Source organism: Antechinus flavipes, chromosome 5 (genome assembly GCF_016432865.1).
Source record: "Antechinus flavipes isolate AdamAnt ecotype Samford, QLD, Australia chromosome 5, AdamAnt_v2, whole genome shotgun sequence".
NCBI lineage: Eukaryota > Metazoa > Chordata > Mammalia > Dasyuromorphia > Dasyuridae > Antechinus > Antechinus flavipes.
The window spans coordinates 7,519,990-7,544,548 of NC_067402.1; the positions used below are offsets into that span (position 1 = coordinate 7,519,990).

General features: G+C 38.4%; 1 protein-coding gene across 1 annotated transcript in view; it reads right to left on the reverse strand.

Annotated features, from left to right (window-relative positions):
* Positions 1-6,906: 6,906 nt before the first annotated feature.
* MEOX2 (mesenchyme homeobox 2) overlaps positions 6,907-24,559 on the reverse strand; it is an 86,927-nt gene continuing 69,274 nt past the window's right edge. The window contains exon 3 of the mRNA XM_052000415.1: positions 6,907-8,223. Within this exon, the coding sequence (XP_051856375.1) occupies positions 7,999-8,223 (225 nt within the window). The 3' untranslated portion in view covers positions 6,907-7,998. The remainder of the gene's footprint in view (positions 8,224-24,559) is intronic.

Here is a 24,559-nt window from a genome sequence, read left to right on the forward strand (position 1 = left end):
AATTTTTCCCCAATTACATGTCAAGACAATTTTTAGTACTCATTTTTACAACATTTTGAGTTCCAATTTTTTTTTCTTCTACTCGCTCTCCCTCCTTCCCTCCCCTCTTTTAAAAAATGGTAGGCAGTTTGATATAGGTTATACATATGCTATCATGTAAAACATATTTCTATATTATAGTTACAGTTGTAAAAGAAGAAAGAAATCAATAGAAAAAAATACAGCAAGAAAAAAAAACATGAAAAAGAATGGAGTAAGTAAAAAAATTATGCTTCAATCTGTACCCCAAATTCTTCAGTGCATTATCTAGATATGGATAGAATTTTCCTTTGTGATTCCTTTGTACTTGTCTTGAATCACAGTGTTACTGAGAAGAACTGAATCATTCATCACTGATGATCACACAGTTCAGCTCCTTTAAGTCCCTTAGGTTTTTTGTTTTGTTTTGTTTTTGTTTTTGTTTTTGTTTTTACCTTTTTAGGCTTCTCTTGAGTCTTAATATTGGAGATTTTTTTTATATTCTACGTTTTTCCTTATGAAAGCTTGAAATCCTTCTATTTCTTTGAATGACCTTTTCCCCTCAAAATATTGTTTAATTTGACCAGGTGATTCTTGATTTTAATCTTAACGTCTTTGCCTTATGGAGTGTCATATTCAATGCTCTGCAGTGCTTTAAGAAGCCAAGACTTGTGTAATCCTTATTTTGGTTCCACAATATTTCATTTGTCTCTTTCTCACCACTTACAGTATGTTCTCCTTGACATGATAGTTTTTTAATTTGTTTATAATATTCCTTGGAATTTTAATTTTTGGATCTCTTTCTTGAGGTGATTGGTAGATTCTTTTGATCCCTATTTTGCTCTCTGGCTCTAGGATATCAGAGCAGTTTTCCTTGATAATTTCCTGAAAGATGCTGTCTTGCTGTTGATTATGGCTTCCAAGTAGTCCAATCATTCTGACATTGTGTCTAATGAATCTATTTTCTAGGTCGTTTTTCCAATGAAATATTTTTTTATATTCTCCTATTTTTTTATTCTTTTGAATTTGTGTCATTAATTCTTAACATCTCACAGAGACTAGCTTTCACTTGCCCAAATTTGACTTTTAAGTAGTTATGTTCCTCAGTTAGCCCTTATATTTCCTTTTCCATTTGGCCAATTATACTTTTAAAGCTGTTGGTTTCTTTTTCCAGGTGTTAATTCTTTTTTTCATAATTCTCTTGAATTCTATTTTTTTTCCTTTTTTCTCTTATATCTCTTCTATGTGATTTAAAGTGTTTTTTTTAAGTTCCTCTATGAGTTCTGTGTGTACTTCCATTCATGTCTCATTTTTCTTTGAAGTTTTGCCCATAGGTGTTTTGACATTGACTTCTGAGTTTGTGTCTTGATTTTTGTCACCCTTAAACCCCCTGTGATCAGATTATATTGTTGTTATCATGTGATCGTCTTTTTTGATTTTTTAAAATTTGAACCCTGCTCCCAGGAGGGAAGGATCACTATCTCAGGTTTCTTATACCAGGGGCTGTAAGTCCTCACTATTTAGCTGATGGTGCACTGAGAGGATAGGGTGGGGGGTGGCTGGAGTTATTGAAGATTGCAGGGATCTGACAGCTCAACTGTTTTTGAGCTGGGATCCTAGTGCTGGTGTCTGACACATGTTAAGGCTGGTGGGGTACCTCTGCATGTTCCTTGGGCTATGCTGATGCACCTAGGTGTCTGGATGCCCGCAGTTGCCTGTTGGCCCAAGGCTATGCTGAAGTACGTGGTCCCCAAAGGGGACTGCCTGTATTCTTAGGCACCCATAGGGTTGATGTCTACCTGTTTGTCCAGGCAATGCTGAAGCACCTGATGGCTCTTGGAGCTAGAGTCTGCCTCTTCCCCTATCCATGCTGAAGCATGTGCTGGGTGACTGGGAGGTCCTGGAACTGGCATTTGCCTGCTCCCACACACTGGGGCTCAGTATCCCACAATGGTTTGCTAAAGTAGGGTTTGTTGATGGCTTGCTGGGACACTCACCATCCTGGACTAAGCTCCCCTTTTATCCTGATGAGACAGACCTTTTTTTGATAATCTTCCAAGTTTCTCGGGCTGAAAGACTTTTTCACCCCATCTTTTTAGTGGTTCTGCTATTCCAGCATTTCTTTAGGGGTGCTATTTTATGGTTGTTTGGAGGTGAATATGGGAGAGTTAAGGTGATTTACTGCCGACTCCACCATCCTGGCTCTGGGCCAGATTTTTTCATTTGTTTTAAACCTACCATTGTTTTCCAGAAATAGAAATGCTGAAGTAATGAAATACTGGGAGAGAGAGAGAGAGAGAGAGAGAGAGAGAGAGAGAGAGAGAGAGAGAGAGAGAGAGAGAGAGAGAGAGAGAGAGAGAGAGAGAGAGAGAAGAGAGACTGATTGTTCTTAGATGTTTCTGGCAAGCTGAAAGCTGGAAATATGAAAATCAGACAAGAGGATGTTTTCTTACATGTTTTGCAGACCAATCCTACAAATTCCAAACGTGTGCATACCAACTTTTAGAAAGCCAAAGGAAACCTGCAATGTTTGTCCAGTAAGTATGAATTCTTTTTTTCTATTTCCTGATTGTTTTTCATGTGAACAAATAAAACCAGAGAATCTTATTTTTAAAAATCACATATTCCTCTCCAAGGGACAAAGAACAATTTTATTTATCAGAACCAGAGCAGAGGGAACTCCAGACACAACCCAGCCATGTGAAAAGGATCTTCAAGAACAATATGAACAAAATAATTTATCTTTTTAGTTAATTTCTCTTCTTCATTGTCAATAAAACCCTTAGTGTGTACATGAAATCAATGTTCTCGAATGTTAGCTCTGGTGGGAAGCCTCTGACTCATTCTCCTTGTTGTTGTGCTTGGTGCATGGAATTGATCTATGCTTGGCAAACAGTCGAGGTTCAGGAAATATCAAATGGCTTGAATGACATATTCAGCTCAAACACTCCAATGGGCCTGTAACCTCCTTCCTGAGACTGTTCCCTCAAACTATGTGGACCTCAGTCCATCCATTCCTGACTATTCTGGCATTTCCAAAGCTCTTTAAACCAGCACAAAGGTCATCCAAGGATCGCTTGTAAGATGAGCATCGTTGCCAAGAAGAAAGAAAGCACAGTGATGCTCCAGTGACTTATTCTTGATCAGTAGCTTAAGGGATTTAGATATTACAGATAGTTTCCAGTAAATCTTTCCAGGTGATAATACTTAGAATAGCTGACATTTCGAAACTCCTCTACAGACATTATCTCATTTTGTCCTCACAAACACTCTATGAGGTAGTTACTGTAATTGGGATAATACCCATTTTACAGATGATGTCAGGGAGACATGAGTTCAAATTGAGTCTCAGACACCTACCAAATCTGTGACCCGAGGCAAACCATTTCATTTCAATTTGTTTCAGTTGCCTCAATTGTAAAAATAAAAAGAATAACAGCATCTACCTTATAGGGTTTTGAAGGTCCGATGGGATATTTGTCAAACGTTTTGCATAGTCCTGGGTATATAATAAACACTATATAAAAGTTTATTTCCTGCTACATCCCTTTCCACTGTTAGAGACTATCACCAAGTAAACCCTGAAGAAATGCTTATTGACAGGTTAATTGGTTCATGTGCTAATCAAGAATGATGCATATATATATATATATATATATATATATATATATATATATATATATACATATGTATGTATATATATATATATATATATATATATATGTATGTATTATCTCTCCCAATTATGTCGTGAGCTCCTTGAGAGCAAGGATTGTCTCATTGTTTCCATTTACATCCCGAGCACTTGACACAATAGTTTTCACATAGTAATCACTAAAATGCTTTTTTCATACATTCCTTTTAGTTCCATAATTTCTCCTATTCTTTAATCAATTTAAAGAAATAAGTAATGATAATAATGCTACAAAGCATATATATGACATGAATGTTTACAAAATGTTATTTATCTGTATGTGTGTATATATACATAAACATATGAATCTGCTCTTACGTGTTTGTGTAACCTCATCTGAGCCATGCAATATCCCTGTGATTTGTGTTTCATCTCCATGTTATAGATGAGCAAACTGAGTCTCAGAGTGCTTGAGTGAATTGTCTATAGTCTCAAGGCTAATGTTATAAGGATAAGAGTTTGAAATCTGGGTCCTTCCAACTATAAAGTTAATACTTATTTTCCAAACCAATAGGTTATATAGGAACATTACCATTATTCCCTGTACTCAGCTTTTCCTTCCTTTCTCTACCTGCCCCAAATGACATTCTTGAAAACATTTTTTAAATCATTCACTAATTTTTCCTTTCAAATTTTTGTCTTTGGAAAGCTCGGCTCCATGGAGAAAACTCAATCCCAACCTCAGGCCCCCCTACATGATCCCTAGAGAAGAAAAGTAATCAATGCCGAGTAGCTCCAGCCAGTGAAAGGTCAGAGTTCTCTGGGGCCATGTTGGAAAAGAGCTTGAAATGTGTGGGATCATTGTAAAAGCCATGTGGCATGGTTCCTGTTTCCAAACCCAGCTGGGAAAATCTCCCTAACCAAACACCCAGGCTACTTACAGAGCAAGAGATATCCAAGCTCAGTTAGGAGTCAGGACCAGAGCCAATTTCTTATCCTGCGAATTTCCACAGAATGACAGAATATGGGTTAGAATTACATGATGACATGAAATGAGAATTACACAGTAAGAAACCAGGCTCATCAGAGGCCCAGCTCGGAAGAATCGATTCCGCCTTACTGTTAGGAGTTATCTTTGAGCCCATTTGGGAAGCCCGTTAAACACAAGGAGCACACCAGCGTCTTGGTTGCCAGCAAGACAATATCTCTTCTGGCTAGAACCTGCAGCTGCTATCAGACTGACTTTGTAGATTCTGGGCACTTTGAGTCTTAAGCACTGAAGAAAAGCAGCAATATATCTTTTATACAATTCCTAGAGTAGTATGATCTGTTACCAACCTTGTACGTGTCCCAGCAACTCATAATTCTCATACTTAGGAAATTCTTTTAAAACCACTTTGTAGTGGAGAAGCAGTGATGAGAACTCATCACAGTGAGGAAGAGCTGAGTATACTTCCTGCTTTAGCTATTCACTAGCTATTTGGCCCAGGACTAGTTAATTAACTCGCTGAGCCTCTGTTTCCTCATCAGCAAAATAAGAATCACAAGAGCACCTCCTCAGCAGAGTTGAGGGAATTAAATGAGAAAATACTGATGAAGCGCTTTGCAAATTTGCAAAAGTCAAGAGGAATGGAAGTTGCCATCACTATGAGAGTTTAGAACCACGGTCTCCTTTTCTCTCCAAAGCGGAGAATCTCCTTGTCATACATAATTATTTCTGCCAGCTTTTAAAGATAGGTACAACTGTGAATCCTTCCTCTGCCTTCCTCTTTACACCAGCCTTGTGGTTCTCACTTTGCATCTGTTCAGTCATTTTTATGGCTCACCTCTGCTTCTCCCATTTCATACAATCCTGCTTCATTTGTGGCCCTCAAGGAGGGCACAAGTTTTGGATGATAGACTGACTCTCCCCACTGATGACATGTAGGTCCTTCATTCAGTATTTTGAGGCACTCTCGCTATTTCAATGGCTGGACTGTATTTCTGATTCCTATTTAAATTTGATGGACTACAACAGTTAAAATGTTTCTTCCACATTCACTCAAAGACATTCCTCCCCTATCTTGGGTTTCTGGAAATTATTTTCCTGCCCAACTGAATTACCCTTCACTTGTCCCCATTATTCTCAAACATATTTACATCCTACTACTTCCCTGACTTGTCAAAACTACTTTAGATCTCTGTCCTTCTCCATCCGCCCATGGAGGTGTCACCAGCACCAATGGATGTTTCTGTCCATCATCTCAGTCATGAATGATAATGTTCTAATATGAGTTGGAGTTCTTAAAAACTGAAATAGATTCCCCAATGTTGACACAGGACTGGATGAAAAGAAAATCCAGAAAATGGCTGACATGGACCCTGGAATTGAGGAGACCATAGTCCAAAGGATTTAGAGTAGGAATAAGAGAGAGTTCATGGCCAAAACTTCTACCAGAGCAGTCAGCCCAAGAGAAAAGGTGTGCTTTCAAGAATAAAATGTTTATGAGTAGAACAGATCCCAATGAAGAATAAAAGCTAGAATTGTCTAAATTATTATAGAATAACTCTGATGTTTAAAATAGGTGAATATGAGAAAATTAAGGTAGAAGCTAGAACAGATAACTGAGAATGAAAAAAGGAGGGGCAAACTAAAAAAAAGTCATCATAAAAAGCACTTATTTTAAGAGCATAAGGAATAGGATGGCCATGACATAGAATCAGTTAACACATTGGTCTCTTTGACATCTATATTCTTACCACCCAACTGGAGATTCAGCACTTTTGATGGACACCTTTGAGAGGACATTTTATTTTTCACACAAAATTATCCCCGGAAATTTTCTCCACTGAAGATTCACAGATCATTTTGTCTTCTACTGATTTGTTTTAAAGAGAGAAATGAAGTCACATTCTTTATTACACTATGTTGAAAAATTCTATGGCATATTTTCTCATGCATTTAAAAAAATTTCCATGGAGTAAATCTAACTGAAACCTATACAATCCATAGGATCATTGAAAATCATTGAAAATATTGAAATGAGCTTTAATTGGTTTTGGTTGTCTTCATTTACTTGATGTATATTTTTTTCTATGAGATATGAATTTCTGTCATGAATCAAGGGAAAATGAAGAAGGTTCATCCCGGAAGAAAAGTCCAGTTTGACAAACACTGTTTTCATCTGCATCTAAGTAAAACAGAAGGATTTTTCTAACTGCTCAATAAGTAACACGAGATTTTCAGATATTCTTAGGAAATCACAGAAATGTCATTATTTTAAAAGGATCATTTATTAAACTTTTTTTTTTTTTACAAATTACAATCATGTTTTCTGTTAAGGCTTTGGTGTTCTATATGTAAACATAGATATGCAACAACATTATTAAGATGAACTTAAGCTGGAGACGGTTTCTGAACTATCAACTACCAACTGCTTTGCAATGAATCTCTTGCTATTCAATGTCATATTGAAAAACAACAATAAAAATGAAAACCTGCCTTCTGGCGAATTGACTTATTCCCACTGTAGAAGCCATAGCTAATATTTTCTAATGTTTCATAGGGATGATTTTGGGCAATAGATGGCACACAAACTTTTCTGAAAGATGATGGATTTTTATGATCCTTTTAAAAAAAACAAAACTTTTTTCTTCAAGCTATAAGATAGAAAGAATTGAGGAGCTAGGTTAAGTCTATAATACCCTATTAGCAGCAGTTGATAGTAAATGCAACAGAAGATTTGTTTTGTCTGTGGTACAAAAAAAGGATGTGTTCTCTCCTTCTCTTCTACTCCATCTTCCTCTACTGGAAGGAACACAAGTTAACATGTATGCTCTGTCTTTGGAACAGGAAAACAGAAGGGAGACAAGATGAAGATTGTCATTAGGAGTGTCTATTGCCATCAGCTTATATGAATGCTTTGCAAAAGTTAGTGAAGACAGGAAAATGCCATAAGGTAAATATATACAGAGTTAAAATACATTTCTTATCCGATAAACAGTGATTCGGGGCCCTGGAACTGTTCGGGATAAAATGTCTCCTATTTTGCTCTCCATAGCAATTTATTTTTCAGTGCAAGCTAAGCAAAGACCAGCCCATCGTCCAAGGCGTGGCCAACGAGTGCGGAATGTTCCAAGCAAGTCCATCTTCAGCATCATCACCGTGGAGGCCCCTTAGAGAGAAGTGGCACTTGTCAGCCCTCTGCAGCTCAAGGGGGCAAGCAGGAGAAGGCTGACTCTCGGAAAGCCAATGCTCATTGCCATAGTCTTCTCCCCGTGTAAACCATGTCTGGGTAAGTAAGGCTCGCCATGCTAGCGTTTCTTTCCTGAGAACAGCGCTCGCTCGGCGCATCCCGCGCTCGGTATCATAAGTGAGCATGTTCGGAGCTGTGGTCGCTGTCATGGCTGTCATCATTGGCTAATGAGTCCCCTGTGTGCTGGAGGCCCGTGGCCCCAATGCCAGAGAGCTCCGAAGGCAGTAGGGTTCCCTTTTTCACATTCACCAGTTCCTTTTCCCGGGCAGCTGCCCCTTGCTGGCCTCCTTTTACTCTCTTCCATTTCATCCTCCTGTTTTGGAACCAGACTTTCACCTTGAAAAACAAATAAAAAAGGGAGTGGGGAGAAAAGAAAAAAAATTAGGTCATAAATTTACATTCTTATGTCAATTAAAAAAATATTGTATATACTACTCTAAATTTAAAATGGATACAACACATGAAAATTCAGGATTTTCCATTAAAAACACACGCACACACACACACACATTGCAGAAGACAGTACTTTTTATTTAGCTAGCTATGGCAGCAGGAGAAGGAGGGGTAAATTCACATCCAAATAACAAGCATTGAATGTGAATTCATTCAGAAAATGGCAACTCATGAAATGTGTAAGCAAAAGATAAATCATGTCAATTACATCAAAGCAAAAAAAAAAATTTCATGAACAAAAGTAATAAAACTAGAATAAGAAAAGAAATGATTGACTGGGAGTGTGTGTGTGTCTGTGGGGGTGAGCCTTTACATCAAATATCTCTGGAAATATATCTGCTATTTATATAGTGACAAACAACCAGAATATACAAGACCAAAAATTATTGTCTACTAGATAAGTGGTGAAATGATATGAACAAATCGCCAAAAAATTATAAAATATTAATAGTCAATGGAAAATCCCTCTACAGTACTAATAAAAAAAGAAACTCAAATAGAAATAACCATGAAATTTCACCTTATATCCTGCAAATTAGTAAACTTGCCAAAAGATGGAAATAGTCCCTGTTGAGGATGTTCTGGGGAGAAACAAACACACCAGAAGACTGCAGGTGCAGCTATGAAATTATCTAACCCTTCTGAAAATAAATTTGGAATTCTGTGAAAAAAAATCTCTGTGTCCATCTCCTCTGATGCAGACTGTAAGGAATATAGCCCTGCAGGTCACTGAGAGAAAGAAAGGCTCTCTATGCACCAAAAACCATACTTATAGCAGCATATTTTATATTATCAAAGAACTGGAAGCAAAGTCAAGATCCATTTATTGGGAAATGGTTAACCAAGTTGGGATGGATGAATTCAATGAAATGTGACCATACCACCAAAGGATGCATATGAGCAATGCAGAAATGAAGGAGAAGATGTCTAGGAAATAGGGAAAAGTGAAGTAAGCAGAAGTGATGATTATGGGAAGGGAAATAGAAAAACAATAATAGAAATAAAAATAGAAACAATAATATAATAATATATCAAATAAAAATAATTAAAAATAATAATGATAATGACCTAGGATAGCCCCAAAGAAAAGGAAAAAAGAAGGTAGTTCCTCCTATTTATTTTGTTGTTGTTGTTTTAGGGGAAAAGGGAGGTTATGTGCCTACCACATGACATAAAATGATAAAGTTTTTTACTCTAAGTTGTCAGAAGTGTAGAAGTTCCTCTTCCCCTGCTTTTTTTTTAATTCTTTATCATAAGAAATGGCTATTTAGGAGAGAGGGAGAAGAGATACAAGTAGTAAGTATTTCAGGCAGAATTTGAATTTGGATCTTTCTGATCCAGGTCCAACAAGATCTAACCACTGAGCCCCAGTTTTCTATTTTATCCCGTTATTTTTTTTTTCTAATTAGCTGTTGAACTCATGATTGGTAATGAGTCATTTCTAAACTACTAATAGACTCTGCTTCTTTGATGTTCCCCATGTATCGTCTTTAGGATCTTGGGATAAAACCCCTGGTTCCTCTCTTAGTGACAGCCTTCTCTTTTCACTTTCATTAGCCACTGCTCTTGATTGTGACCTCCTCCAGAGCTCACTCATGGCCTATATCATGCATGTGCATTATATCTTATCTATTTTGTACCATTAGCTAATTTTCCATGTCTCTTGGGGACCCAGAAAGGATTCTTAGAGAATATGAGACTTTAGCTCTGACTTCTAGGTAGCTCAGGGGCCAAGAGAGTGAGATGCAGAGGGAGAGAAAGCCAGGGATGGGAGAAAGCCTGGAGAGTTGGAGGGCTTTGTGGAAGGAACAGGCAGAAGACCAGCGCCATTGCATCTCAGAGGACTCAGAAGTGTTATTACAGTCAAGGTGAGGTTCATAATGCTATGCAGAAGTCATGGGCCTCCCTCCCCCCGATTGCTGCTTCCTGCTAATCCTGGGTAGGTCTCTGAGAGAAAACAGCATTTTGGGAAGAGAGCAATAGGAAGTTTAGTTTGGTTCACAGTTTGTATCTCGTGATCCCGTATAATTTCCTGGGCCCCTGGGATCCTCAGATCATATATTTAGATCTGGAATGGACCTTGGGGGCCATCTACTCCAACCCACTTATTTTATAGATGAGGAAATTAAAACTTAGACAGATGAAATATCTTACCCACAGTCACAAAGGGGGAACGGAAGGAACAAGAGTTCAAACTCAAATACCGTGACACCGAATTCAACAGAATTTCCTCATTGTGGTACCATTGACTAAGGCTTATAGAATACAACAAGGACAAGCCTTGAACCCAGTCCTTCTTTCAAATTTCCACATTTCCTCGCAGCAGACCTCACTTATGTCAATGAAGAGAGTTTCCACACCAGGACTTTCCTCTCTCAGTGCAGTTAAAAAATCAAATGAAAATGCATTTATGTGCAGCCATTCCCTGGCTTGTGAGCATCAAAGTTTCCTTGCTAACATCTCCAACTTGTGTCCATGCACTTGGGTCATACCAATGGGGAATTCCACAAACAGACAAGGCTAAGCAGTATTTTAAGCCCTTCCATCAGTAAACACTAAACAGGCCCAAAAATGAATAGTCTCTAATGTCACGTGTAAGGCTTCCAGCCAGAAAACTCTCCTCAACTCTTCCCAGCCTCGCAGACTATGGTCCCTTCCTCTGAGTTCCCTTGTGCTGCCCTGGTTCATCAGGTTATAACACCAAATGGCTACCAGAACGTGCCCAGATATTAACCACTCTTGTAATAAGGCCAGGACAATGAAACCGTGCTTTTAACTTTATTCAAGAATGCACAGCAAAAACCCTCGGCAGGAAGCATTTAACCTGGATTTGTATTGTGCACTGAGGCTAAAAATGAAAGCAGGAGAGAGAGGGGGTGGGAAGGAAGGAAGGAAGAGGGAGAAGAAAAAGAAGAAGAAGGAAGAAAAAGGAATAAGAAGAATCTTAGCTTCCTTCTCTAATCTCAGATAATGGGAAAGCTAGATCCAATTTAATTATGTTTTTCAAATGGCATTTAACGTTTTCTTGGATTTTTTTTTTTTTTTTGCTGGAAAAGGGTTTCACTCTTGGCTCTACTTCAGTCTTTCCATGGAAACTTAAGCAAATGTTCCTATTTCTCAGTGTCCATTTTCACATTTGTAAGAGGGAGACATCTGGGTTTCCCAGAATTCCCAAGGGGGCATTTTCTACACGGAAACCCCAGAGGGAACGAACACACAAAACACCATCCTCACCAACACTCAGGTCTAAAAGAAAGTCCTTTCAATTAAGTCAGTGGGATCTTGGCAGCAATCTGCGAGGAACTGACTAGCCAAGCCACAATTTATATTTTTCATTTTTAAAATCTACACTCATTTCCTCTTTTCCCCCTATGTGGATTATATCCATCTGCAAAATGGCCCATCCCATGTTAAAGAAGTAGCTGAATACAGTGGTGATTTCACAAAAATTATCCCTTCCCGTTGCATTGTACTTCCTGTAGAATGGTTTGTCCATTTTCATTAATGGCTTAACAAACTCAAGAAAAAGGCTCTTTTTCTGCCCACAGCTGGTATCCAAAAATATGAGGCTGAAAGCCGCTGGATGTTTATCTAGTGACTCGAACATGAGAAAGGCCTTTCGAGCAGGATTTCCTCCAGGGATCAGATACAAATATCTGAAAAATGAACTTGCTTTGGAATTTGTAAAGAGTGAATATTAGGGAAGGAAAAAAGAGGTGTGGAAACTTGAGCCTGGCGTGTGCAAGGAACAGAGGAAACGGGAAGACTTGTGAATTCCAACTGCATCTCAATTAATGGCTGGTATTGTCCTCTCTGAGTTGGGCCATAAATGCACAGAAATGGGAACCTTTGTTAAAACGTGGCAGTAAATGGGAAGATGGAAGGGAGAGAACCAAGGAATGGGAGCCCAGAGGGGTTTCTAGTCACCCCATAAATCTGTACAAAGAACTATCCACAACAAACGATGATGATATCACTTGTTGTGTTAGTATCAAATGTCACCACAACACAGTTTTCAGCAGAGATGTGCTGTGTTTATCCAGGATCCTCACGGAATGAAAGGCTTTGGACAAAACAGATTTTAACCTTTTAGGTGACGGCAACATTTTGGTTTGAAACGCTGTGTGGGAAAGATGTCTCTGTATCTTAAGCAGAGAGCATATAGATGACATATCGTTGGGGAAAAGGCACTGAATTTGAAAGAAGGTGCAAATTTGCTTCCTTAATGCTTGTGAGACTTTGAGCAAGTTATTTTTTCTTAGAACCTCAGTTTCCCTCTCCTGTCAATTGGACCCATCAGGAATCCTTTTAAGATTCCTTCAGAGATTAATAATATCTATTTCTTGAAATTATTTTGAATTATTTTTCATTTCTGTTTGTTTCTTGCTTTCCCCTCCACCCTATTTTCTAGTGTAGCTAGAAATTGAAGAGAAGGGAAATAGGCATTTATTAAGTGCCTACTACATGTTAGGCACTGTGCTAAGCATTTATCAAAAATTATCCCATGTAAGTTTCTTAAGGAAGAAACTCTTTCATTATTATTTTTTAAACCCCAAGTTCCTAATATTAGACAATTACTTCACTTCATTATTTTTCATTATATTTCAAGCCCAAGTTCCTAAGACTGGATAATTAATATATTTTGGTGTATCAATCTTTTCCTCATTTATAAAAAGAATTGGACGCTTTGGCTTCTGAAGTCCCTAACTAGAGAGCCTATGGGACCTGAAGTGGGACATACCCTCTGCCAATGGCATATCTCCATTTTGAAAGCTTGAAGCAAAGATGGCATGATTGGCTAAGTTGCAATCAGGCATGGGAGGAAGGGGATGGCCACTGAGGTCCCTTGTCACGGAGTCTGAACTCTGTGAAGCTGTTCCCAAATAAGTCCCCAAGTCCCTTCTGCTTCTATTCTAGGAACCTTGAATATATGTAGTTAATAATTTAAGGTTGCTCTTCTATCTCTCCCCATTTGGATCTGTTTTCTCTCTCTACAAAAAACCCTTCAGTTTCCAGACATGTGGCTGAACAGGGCAAATCAGATAACCCGGAATTCTACATAGCCATGTCAGAGAGAAAGGAACCTCCTGCAGGCTACTTAATTTGCTGTGTCCCCCAGAATCTAGCACACTGGCTGTCCCAGAGTAGAAACTTAATAAATGCTTATGGATCGATTGTGTAAAATAAAAAATCTGCATGCTTAGTTCATTGGCTTCCTGCTAGCCAGTTCCATTCAGTAGCTGGAGAAAGGGAGAAATCTCCACCTGGGATAAGTGGAATCCTTTCATTTCTCAAGCTCTGCCCATAGGACAACTGTGAAAGGAAGATTTCGAAATTGGGTGGCCTTTTCAAAGAGTACAGACAGAAGATGTGGCCAATTCATATGAGTCAAAAGAAAAGACTTTCTTTTTGATATTAGTGATCAAAGTCAAAACAAGGCTTTTAATTATCCTGTTGCTCTATGGCAGTCTCCCTTTTTTAATTACTCTCTCTGAATGGTGACCAATGACAGAACATCTATTACACAATGCAGTCACATGTAATGACATTATTTTAATGTTCTTTTCTCCCAAGTTTCTGTAATATTGCACGCTCCTGTGCGTCCTCCCACACGACAAACCTTTAGCCTCTTCCTCTGGATTTTCTGCCTGATCATTCTCCTTTTTGCCCTCTGTACTAGTTTTCTGCCAATCTTACCAGCCTTGATTTGGATTCAATTATCTCATGCAAATACTTTTCAGATCAATTGATTTAACTCTTGCCTCTCTTGACTTCCAATCCTGTATCTCCAACTGTCTGGTAGATGGTTCACACTGGATGCCCTGTAGACATCTTAGAGCTCAACACAGGAAACTTAATTCATTATCCTTCCCTCAAATCACCATTCCCTTTCTACCTTCCCTATTACTGTTGAAGGTACCACACCATTCCTGACTCTTCGGTCTCTCATCCCCTTATAGCCAATCTGTTGCTAACTTTCCCCTTTGCAGCATCTTGCACATTCTTCTTCTCTACTTTGACACTGCCACTATCTAGGAACAAGCCCTCATCACCACGTGGACTGTTGCAATGGCCTCCAAATGGGTCTCCCTGCCTCAAGCCTCTCCACTCCAGTCCACTCTCCATTAAGCTCTACAGTGATTGGTTTAAGGCAAACTTTTGATCAGGCTTCCTATCACCTCTAGGATCAAATACATACTCCCTTTTTTTTGACCTTCAAAGCCCTTTTTATCTTCCAGCCTTTGTATTTAAGCTGAATCTTTACCCCTCCATGCTCTTTAGTATCCGATGACACTGGCTGCTTACTGTTCTTGAACAAGCCACTCCATACCCTGACTGAGCATGTTCATTGGCCTTCACCATGTCTAGAATTATCTCCCTCCTCATCCTCACCTCCCAGCTACCTGGCTTCCTTCAAGTCTCAGCACGAATCCGACCTTCCACGAGGCCTCCCCAGATCCCTATAACATCAGTCCCTTCCTCTGTCTCCCACTTACCCCAGGTATGTCTATGTTCTGTGTACAAAGTTATACATTTGTCATCACCCCCATCAGAAGAGGAGCTCCTAGGGGCCTTTCTTTGAATCCCCAGCGCTTAGCACAGTGTCTGGCACATAATAAGCATTTCCATAAATTCTGCTTGTTTTAACAATTTGGAAAATGGAGATTAGAATCAGAAAACAGAAATGAGCTCCCTCAAAGAACTTCTAGAGGTCTCCACTTTACAGATGGTGAAAGAAAGGGGCTTTCTCCAAAGTCCAACCTCCAGCCAGCAGCAGAGAAGGCCTGGCTTGAGAGCGCTTCGCTAGCCTGCTTTCCCATATCAGGCCAGGATTCCCAAGGCTGGATAGCACTGTGGAGAACATCTGCTTGTTGGCACAAAGACCCTACTTCCGTTTCTTTCATGACTCGCTTTGCGTTCACATCCCTCAAGCCGATGACTGGGCTGTTGCTGAAATTAGTTAAGGGACATGTGACCCCATATCGAACATCATCTCGGGAACCATGCTGCCAAGAGAAGCTTGCTGTGGATGATTTCTCTGCTTGATTTATATTGGAAACAGAAATGACCTCACCCCTTTATAGAAATATTAAAGGAGAGGAAAATGTGATATAGTAAATAATCTCCATATCATAATTTGTTGGGTTGTATTAAGTCATTTAAAACACAATATCTGAATCTCTCCCTGCCTTTTCAGAAGCTATACCACTCTCTTATCTGAATGGTTCCTCTCATAGCTTCAAGTGGAATCTGGGTGGTATAGTAGATGGAGCACTAACTCTAGAGTGAGGAGAACCTGAATTCAAATCCAGCCATAAAAACTTGAAACTTCCTAGCTGCATGATTCTGGGCAAGTCACCTAGCCATGATTGAAAAAAAAAAATTAAGTAGCATCTACTACTAGTAATAATAATGGCAATAATAATACAGTGCCTATTGTTTCCTACTCACTGTATCGAGCACTTTTTACGTATATTATTTTACTTGATTCTCACCATAACTCTGGGTGATAGGTGCTATTATTTATTTACTTATTTTTGCTGAGGCAATCAGGGTTAAGTGACTTGCCCAGGGTCATACCGCTAGGAAGTGTTAAGTGTCTGAGACCAGATTTGAACAGAGGTCCTCCTGACTTCAGGGGTGGTGCTCTATCCACTGGGCCACCTAGCTGCCCCAATAGATGCCATCATTATCCACATTTTACAGAAATGTGAGACAAACAGAGGTCAACAATATCCCCAGTATCATAGTTAATGAGAAAGATTGAAACTCAGGCCTCCCTGACTCCACTAACCCAGCTAGCGGGCTTTTCTACACAAAATCTTTCCTGATCCTCTCAATCGCTAATGGCTTCCCTTCTAAATGACTTCATCACTTTACTTTGGATTTATTTGGATGACATCCAATTTATATTGGGTTTCTTTTGGAAAATATTTCTAGAGTGCTCATCAGTTCAAGGTAAAGTATATCGAAGGTTAGTGTTTGTTGGTTATCTAAGTCCTCTCCCTGCTCCCTCGATCAAATAGGTGGCTGGGGTTCCTATGAGGTGATTCCCAACACTGAGGAAAGTTCAGACAAACCTCACAAAAAACAATTACTATTTGAGCATTGGGTTAATGCTTAATGATTGTTTATAGAGCTAAACTGAGGTCAACCAAAGTCATCCTCAAGGGTCTCCATTTGCTCTTCTTGTCTTAAAGTCATTGTTCCTTTCTGGGAGGGCTATGGCCAGAGCAGGAATGAGGGGGTCCTTAACCTAATGACATCATCATCCAAAATGTCCAAGTAAGGATGAAAAGACTGGAGCCAGCAGTAGTGAGAAGACCACAGCTGAGGCCCCAATCCGACTCTAAGGGTATCCTGAGAATATGAAAGATGAGCGAACTGAGGCTCATAAAGTGTGACCTGACTTGCCACTCTACCAATGAGTATCTGAATGAGTCAAATCTAAGCCTTCTTCTTTGAAGAATGGAAGCAGCTTGGAGCTACCAACTCAAGAGAGAGCATGAGAGTCTGAAGTCAAGAAGAGTTGTGTAGAACTGATAAATGATCAAATAATTTTCAGATGAAGACATTAAAGCCATTTCTAGATATATAAAAACACTCTAAATATCACTATTTATTAGAGAAATGCAAATTAAGACATTTATGAGGTACCACTACACACCTCTCAGATTGCTAAGATGACAGGAAAAGATAATGGCAAATGTTGGAGGGGATGTGGGAAAATTGGACATTAATACACTGTTGGTGGAGTTGTGAACTGATCCAACCATTCTGGAGAGCAATTTGGAACTATGCCCAAAGGACTATCATACCCTTTGATCCAGCAGTGTCTCTACTTCATCCATATCCCACAGAGATCATAAAAAGGGGGAAAAGACCCACATGTACAAAAATGTTTGTAGCAGCCCTTTTTGTAATGTCAAGGAACAGGAAACTAAGTGGATGCCCATCAGTGGGAGAATGGCTGAATAAGTAATGCTGTATGAATGCTATGGAATATTATTGTTCTGTAAGAAATGATCAGCAGGATGATTTCAGAAAAGCCTAGAAAAACATACGCGAACTGATGCGAAGGGAAGTGAGTAGAACCAAAAGAATATTGTACACAGCAACAAGAAGATTATGTGATGATCTGCTCTGATGAACTTGGCTCTTCTTAGCAATGTGGTGATTCAAGGCAAATTAGGATGGAAAATGCCATACACATCCAGAGAGAGAGCTATGGAAATTGAATGTGGATCAGAACATTGCATTTTTATCTGTTTTTTTTCTTTCTTTCTCAAAACCTTTTTTTTTTCCTTTTTTAGTCTGATTTTTCCCATGACAAATGACAAATATGGGAATATGAATAGCACTATGTCAGATTTCTTGCTGTCTTAGTGAGGAGAGAAAAATTTGGAACATAAAGTTTTTGCAAAACTAAATGTTGAAAACTCTTTACAAGCATTTGGAAAAGTAAAATACTATTGAGGGGAAAAAAAAGGAAATCTACATAGACTATTGAGAAGTTGTCAGCCAATAACATTCTGTAGACAAAAGGAAAGGCAAAGAGTTCTGCTTCCAAGAAGCTCAGTCGTTTCTGTGTAAAAATAAAAGGTTTTATATAGAAGAAATTAGAAGCAACCAAGGAGGAAAGGAAAAAGAAAGAGGAATAAGCATCTTATATAGCACTACTGTGTTTTAGGCAGTGTGTTAAGTGCTTGTCAAAAATCTCATTATATCAAGAAAGGATTTAGGGTTAGAGTTGATTTGATTAAATTTAACAGGGACTTGAAGAAAGCCAGGGAAGGAAAGCCAAGAGGTAGAAATGAAGAGGGGAGGCATACTAGGTGTGAGAAACAGCCAGTGAAAAAGCCCAGAGTCAAGAGCTGGAGGGTCTTGCTTTATGGAACAGCAAGGCCAGTATCACTAGATAGAAAGTGGAGATTGTGAGTTGTAAGAAGGCTGGAACTATTGGGATAAGTGAGTTACAAAGGGCTTTGAATAATGAACTGAGGATTTTCTATTTCATACTGCAGATGATGTGGAAATGCTGGAGTTTATTGAATGGGGGAGAAAGGACCTGATCAGCTCTGGTCTTTAAGATGGTACCTCTCTCAGCTTAGTGGAGATGATCTACTCAGGGTCATAGAATCAGGAGTCACAGTAAAGACCTGAACCCAGATTTTCTTAGCTCTGAGACTAGTCCTCTGTACCATGACAAAGATAAGCAAATGTGAAAGCATTTGAGAAAGGAGAGAACGTCCATGAAATTAGGGTACAGAAGATGTCCTAGAGGCCAGGACACCGGAGCTGGAAGGGAAGCTAGAGTAGGAAATGTCTACAACAGCACCTTTTTGAAGGTCCCTAGAGTTAAGATGAAGATTGATGCAATCCTTGGCTGCAATGAAATCAGAGGCTTCCAGCCTCTCTCCCTATCACTTTAGGTACAAACTTCCCATGGACAGGGCAACTCAACATGACATTAAGTTTCTTCTCAAGTTCCAAAGGCCATTGTGACAGACTAATTGAGAAGTCGTTTTATTCTGTTCTCTAGGGATATGCACTGGGCAAGTATTCACACATAGGAAGTGGGCAAGACTGGAGGAGCAAAGCAGTGACAAGGTAAGGAAGCTGATTTAATATCAAATTCACTTGGATTCCTTTAATGCATTATGATTACCACCAGCAGGATTGTTTCTCATCTCTCTTCTATTTCTAGCCCACTTGATAATATAATTCCTATCATGTGGCAAATTCTTTGCTTTCTGTCTGTGTCTAGAATTTGCTTTTCTTTTCTCAGTGTAGGAGAAAAAAAGGCAAAAAAGAAAACATGAGAATTACTGCTCACTTTTAACTAAAGGAGAATTTCAGCTACAAATGCCAGCAAGAAATTCATGACTTTCAGTAAATTCTACGATGACTCTTGAAATTAAATTTACCATTATTATAAATAAAATTCTTTAAAAACATAAATCTTTACTTTTTGTTGTTGTTTGCTTGCATTTTATTTTCTTTCTCATTTCTTTCTGGTTTGATTTGTTTTTTCTTGTGCAGCAAGATAACTATATATGCATATCTTGGTTTTAACATATATTTCTATCATCTTTTGAAAATATATATAAGTAGTTTTCAGATGAAGTAAATGAATACTTTAACTCAAAAAAATAATTAAATCATTAGTCCAAAACTTATGTCTTCAACTTAAAAGATGGATGACTGAATGAGAGAATGATAGGAAACACAAATTTGAGTAAAGTTGGGCCAGCCTCTTATACCTGTACCTGACCTACTGTGCACTGAAGTGATAAGCATGCCTTTTTGTTTCATGTCCCTGGTGTCCCTAATCCCTGGCAAATGGCCCTTTGAGGTGCTAACAGGCCCTAAAGAGGATGATGGCCAACAGTGAAAGGAACAAGTAGGCGACTGTAAGTACATCGAGTTTTTAGACTCCTGTGGCACTAGCATTTAGGAGTGTCTTTTTTAAGATAGGTGGGAATTGGACATTTTCAGCTATCTTCTTCTACCTTCATTATTAGGATAAATGAACATTAATCATTTATAATTAATTAATACATATTATATAATTAATATAAATAATTAAAAGAAGCTGAGGAGAGTAAGATAATAGTAATAATTGTCATTGTCCTAATTTTTATTGTTTGGGATCTTTTTTTTTTTAATTCACAATGTATTTCCTTCACTTACTATAACCTGTGACTTGGGTAACAAGTCCCAGTGAAGGAGAAAAAGGGAAAGCTTGCACAAGAATTACCTAGCGTGTAAAGTATGAAGTGCGAACATGTCTTAAGGCTGCTGAAATATTGAGTTACATCCAGCCTACTTCAATATTTACTAGGTCCTATATTTAGGAGCTATATATAAAGGCAGAGTGTGTGGATCTGGCTATGCTGTCACTTTTATTATTTTGCTGGGTTGCTTATGATTGTTCCTAATGAAGTATTGCTATTCATGTCTAGGGATTATTTTAATAGTTTGGGTTTTATTAAGAAATAGTTTTAAAAACAATGTTTTCCTTGAATTGTGCATTAAAAATATTTCAAGTGCCTTAAACATATTTTTACTATGCCTAGGGTTGAAGGCATTTCCTAAGTAGAAAATAGCTCCGACTTCATAATCGAAGTCTATGCAATATAAATGTGCTCTTTTGTTTATTATACTGGAAGAAACACATTATGTCCCTTAAGGAATGACTGTTCTCACCTTTATGTCCCTGCAGTTATGGAATTTTATGCACATGTATGTATCAGACCTATGTAAATGCACATAGATATAAGTAGGCAGACATGTGTGACTGTACAAGCATGCAGACCCATAAAGCAATGTTCATGGACATGTTAAGAAAGTAGATATGCTTTAATATATACAAACATATGTAGTGCAGTATGTCTATATACTTATAGTCTAAATTATATCCATGTCTACATACAGATAGGGAAGTAGAATGATATAGGTAAGAGATGAGAGACAGAATAACAGAAAGATAGAGGAAGAATGACAGAGATACAGATTTCAGATAGAATAATAGAAATAGTGTGTTAATAGAGACAGAGAGATGACTGGATAGGGAGATAGGCATCGGAACTGTAATTTCACTAATAAGAGAACTCTCTAGTGAGGAACTCCCTTTAAAACCAAGGTAGGTCAATTATCTCTCTGCAGCTCATAAAGAGCTGGCTCCTGCAGTCATGTCAAACTCCCACAGAAATAGGGACCACAAGACTGAGCATAAGGATCTCGACTTGGGAAAGCCCTAATTAAGATTCTGTAGATCCAGCAAAATAATGATTTGGACATGTTTACTTATTTTGTATTTAATTTCTACTCTAATATATTTAACATGTATTGGTCAACCTGCCATCTAGGGGAGAGGGTGGGGGGAAGGAGGGGAAAAATTGGAACAAAAGATTTGGCAATTGTCAATGCTGAAAAATTACCCATGTGTATAACTTGTAAATAAAAAGCTATTAAAATTTAAAAAAAGATTCTGTAGATTTCTTGCATTCTTATTTGTTTTGTTAAATATTTCCCAGTTATATTTTAATCTGGGTCAGGTAACTAGGGACTGCTGGGGGCACATCTGACAGTTCTAGACTAAAGCCCCACAAATGTATAGATTCATGCCCATGTGTTTGCTCACAGAAGTATCCACCCATTAGGTGCATTTGTAGACAGAGACATTATTGACACATATATGTATACACACACACACACACACACACACACACACACACACAGATATGTTTGTTCCAAAACAATCTCTGTTGCCATTTGGAAACTCTTTTAATGTCTCCCTCGCCAATCCTGAAGTCCCTTGTGAATGACAGGAAAGTATCCCGTAACAGGAGTCTAATGCAAAAAGGAAAAACTGGAGTTTGCTTTTGGAGCAGATAACTTTCCTTGCAATGACATTCTTGTGATTCAAAGATAATAGCACTGGCTGGGACATGTGTATGCATGTGTATGTGTCCGTGGGTATGTATGTGTGCATCATAACATTAAAAGTCACAATGGTATAATGTATGTACAACACTGGATGTGGGGACTAAAGACTTGCATTTAAATACTACCTTTCACACTTTACTAGGAGACCTTGAAAGTGACCCTTAACCTCCCCTGATCTCAGTTTCCTCCTCTGTAACAGAGAAGAACAAGATAGTTTATAAGGTCCATTTCAGTCCCAGGTCAGTGATACCTTAAATTCACTAGGTTTCATTTCCAGCTCTATTTCCATGATCTTATTTATAGTCTGACTAAGCTAAAAACTCACTTCCATTTCATAAGCTTTTATGAAGCACCTAGTGTTGGACATACATGTCAATCATTAACCATATCAAAGAAACAGCCTCCCTACTAAAGAGCTCAGAGAAAATGGTGCATGACTTTATATATAAAACCCTTCAAGAGAGTTTTCTCCACAGCAGGTCACAAAAGCACTGTTTAGACCAGCAAGATGATGTCAGAGAAGCCTGGGGAGACTTACATGAACTGATGCTGAGTGAAATGAGCAGAACCAAGAGATCTTTATACATGGCAACAACAAGACTATACGATGATCATTTCTGATGGATGTGGCTCTCTTCAATAATGAGAGGATTCAAACCAGTTCCACTTGTGCAGTGATGAAGAGAGCCATCTACACCCAGAGAAAGAACTGTGGGAACAAAGTGTGGAACACAACAAAGCACTCTCTCTCTCTGTTGTATTTGATTGCATTTTTTCTCAGTTTTTCTTTTTCTTCCTTCTTGATCTTATTTTTCTTGTGTAACCAGATAACTATAAATATGTATATGTAAATATAAATATTGGATCTAACATGTATTTCAACATATTTAACATATATTGGTCTATCGGCCAAATGGGGGAGTGGATGGGAGGAAGAAGGGGAAAATTTGCAACAAAAGGTTATGCAAGTTGGAAAATTTACCCATGCGTATGCTTTGTAAATAAAAAGCTTTAATAAAAAAAAAAAAAAAAAAACATTGTTTATTTGAGATTAAAAAAAAAAAAAAAACATTCCACATTGGCTATCCAAAAGTGGATAGCTATTTTGCAAACAGTTGGCTAAGGGCCATGTGGTAATTTATGAGGAAACAATGCATTCTAAGCCCTCTCATTTCCACTAATGGAATACGATCAACTAGGTGGGATTTTTCCAGTTTTGTTGGCAGAGGCTGCATGCCATGGCTCTGTTTATTCCGGTAACCCAAGCTGGTTTATGAGGCTGCCACATTGCTCCTTTGATTAGCTTGGTGAGAGAAGGAAGGAAAAAAAAAAAAGGTCTCATGAGGTGAAAAGACTTTTCATCCTTTCTATATTGGGCATCCTCGTCCTATAAAACTGGCCTTTGGCCACTTTTCTACCCTGATGTAGCTGATTCTTCTCTTCATTCCACAGAAAGGTGATGACTTGGTGGGTCTGCTTCTCCTTTATCCAGAGAGCCTCAAAACCAAGAGTGAGTTTGTGAGTCTTGAATAATAGCAAGGGTCCAATCGGCCCAGAGACCAACTCTCTGAAGTGTTCTATAACCAGCTGCCAATGGAATCTAAGAACAGGTCATGTAGGACAGGAACTTGGAACAGCAGAAGTCCCCACTAGCAGCCCTCCTCTGCTCAGAGCAGTAGGGTATGGCTGAGCATCTTCAAAATCCTCCATTTTACTGAGCCATTTTATTTTGCATGCAAAAAGCTTTTCTTTAAAGACTATGGGCCAAGCTGGAATGATCCTCAAATACGAGGGGTTTGTCCAGTGGGGCTCAAGGAGTTGAATCCCAGATATTTTGCTAAGTGTTAAGGATACAAATACAAGTAAACAAGATGGTTCTTGCCTTCAAGGGACTGAAATTCTAATGGGAAAAGCCCACACACTTAATGATGAAAAAGAGTTAGCAGGGGACACATATATGGTAGCATGGTATAAAGATGACATGGGCATTATAGTATGGAAGCCTGAATCCAAGCAAGATGAGGCAAAGATGGGCTGTTAAAATTCTGGCACACTAGGATTCAAGATGAAGAGAAGGGTAGGATGATGGCCAGAGTATAAAAGGCATGATATCTACCATTTAGATTACATAATTAACATCTGGATGGGTACAATTCAATTTAAAAATCTCTACTCCATGCTGGGCATTTTTTGGGTCCATGTAAAATCGCTTGACCTACAATGCTTGACCTATTATGACCATCAAGAAGAAGGGCAAAAGTTGTTTTAGCTGAGAATCTAGATCTTAGTGATTTCTCCTTGAACCAAACTGAATCATGGCCATATAACTGAGTCCCCTCCTTTAATGGATAAGTAACTGAAGCATGGAAGTCAAGGGACTTGTTTAAAATTATATAAGTTCTGGGTAGCTGAATAGATATTCTCAGTGGTCTGTCCATTACATCATGTCCTCAATGATTTATTTTTTTTCTTTATGTGAAATTATTGTGTAGGATAAAAGGAAAGATTAGTGATATTTAGGAGTGGAGAAAAAAAGAGAATTTGGAAGAAGAAAAGAGGAAAAGGTCTACCATTTTCATTTTAGGTTCCCAATTTTCTTCTACGTCATAATCATCTTTCTGAATGGATAATATACTCTATCTAACTAGAGAGGAAGCTGACAATAAATAGAGGAAGAAGAGGATCACAAAGATTCTTTGATAAATTTGGTGAGAAAAGATCTTTTGAGGTGAAAAGACCTTTCATTCTTTCTATATTGGACATCTCC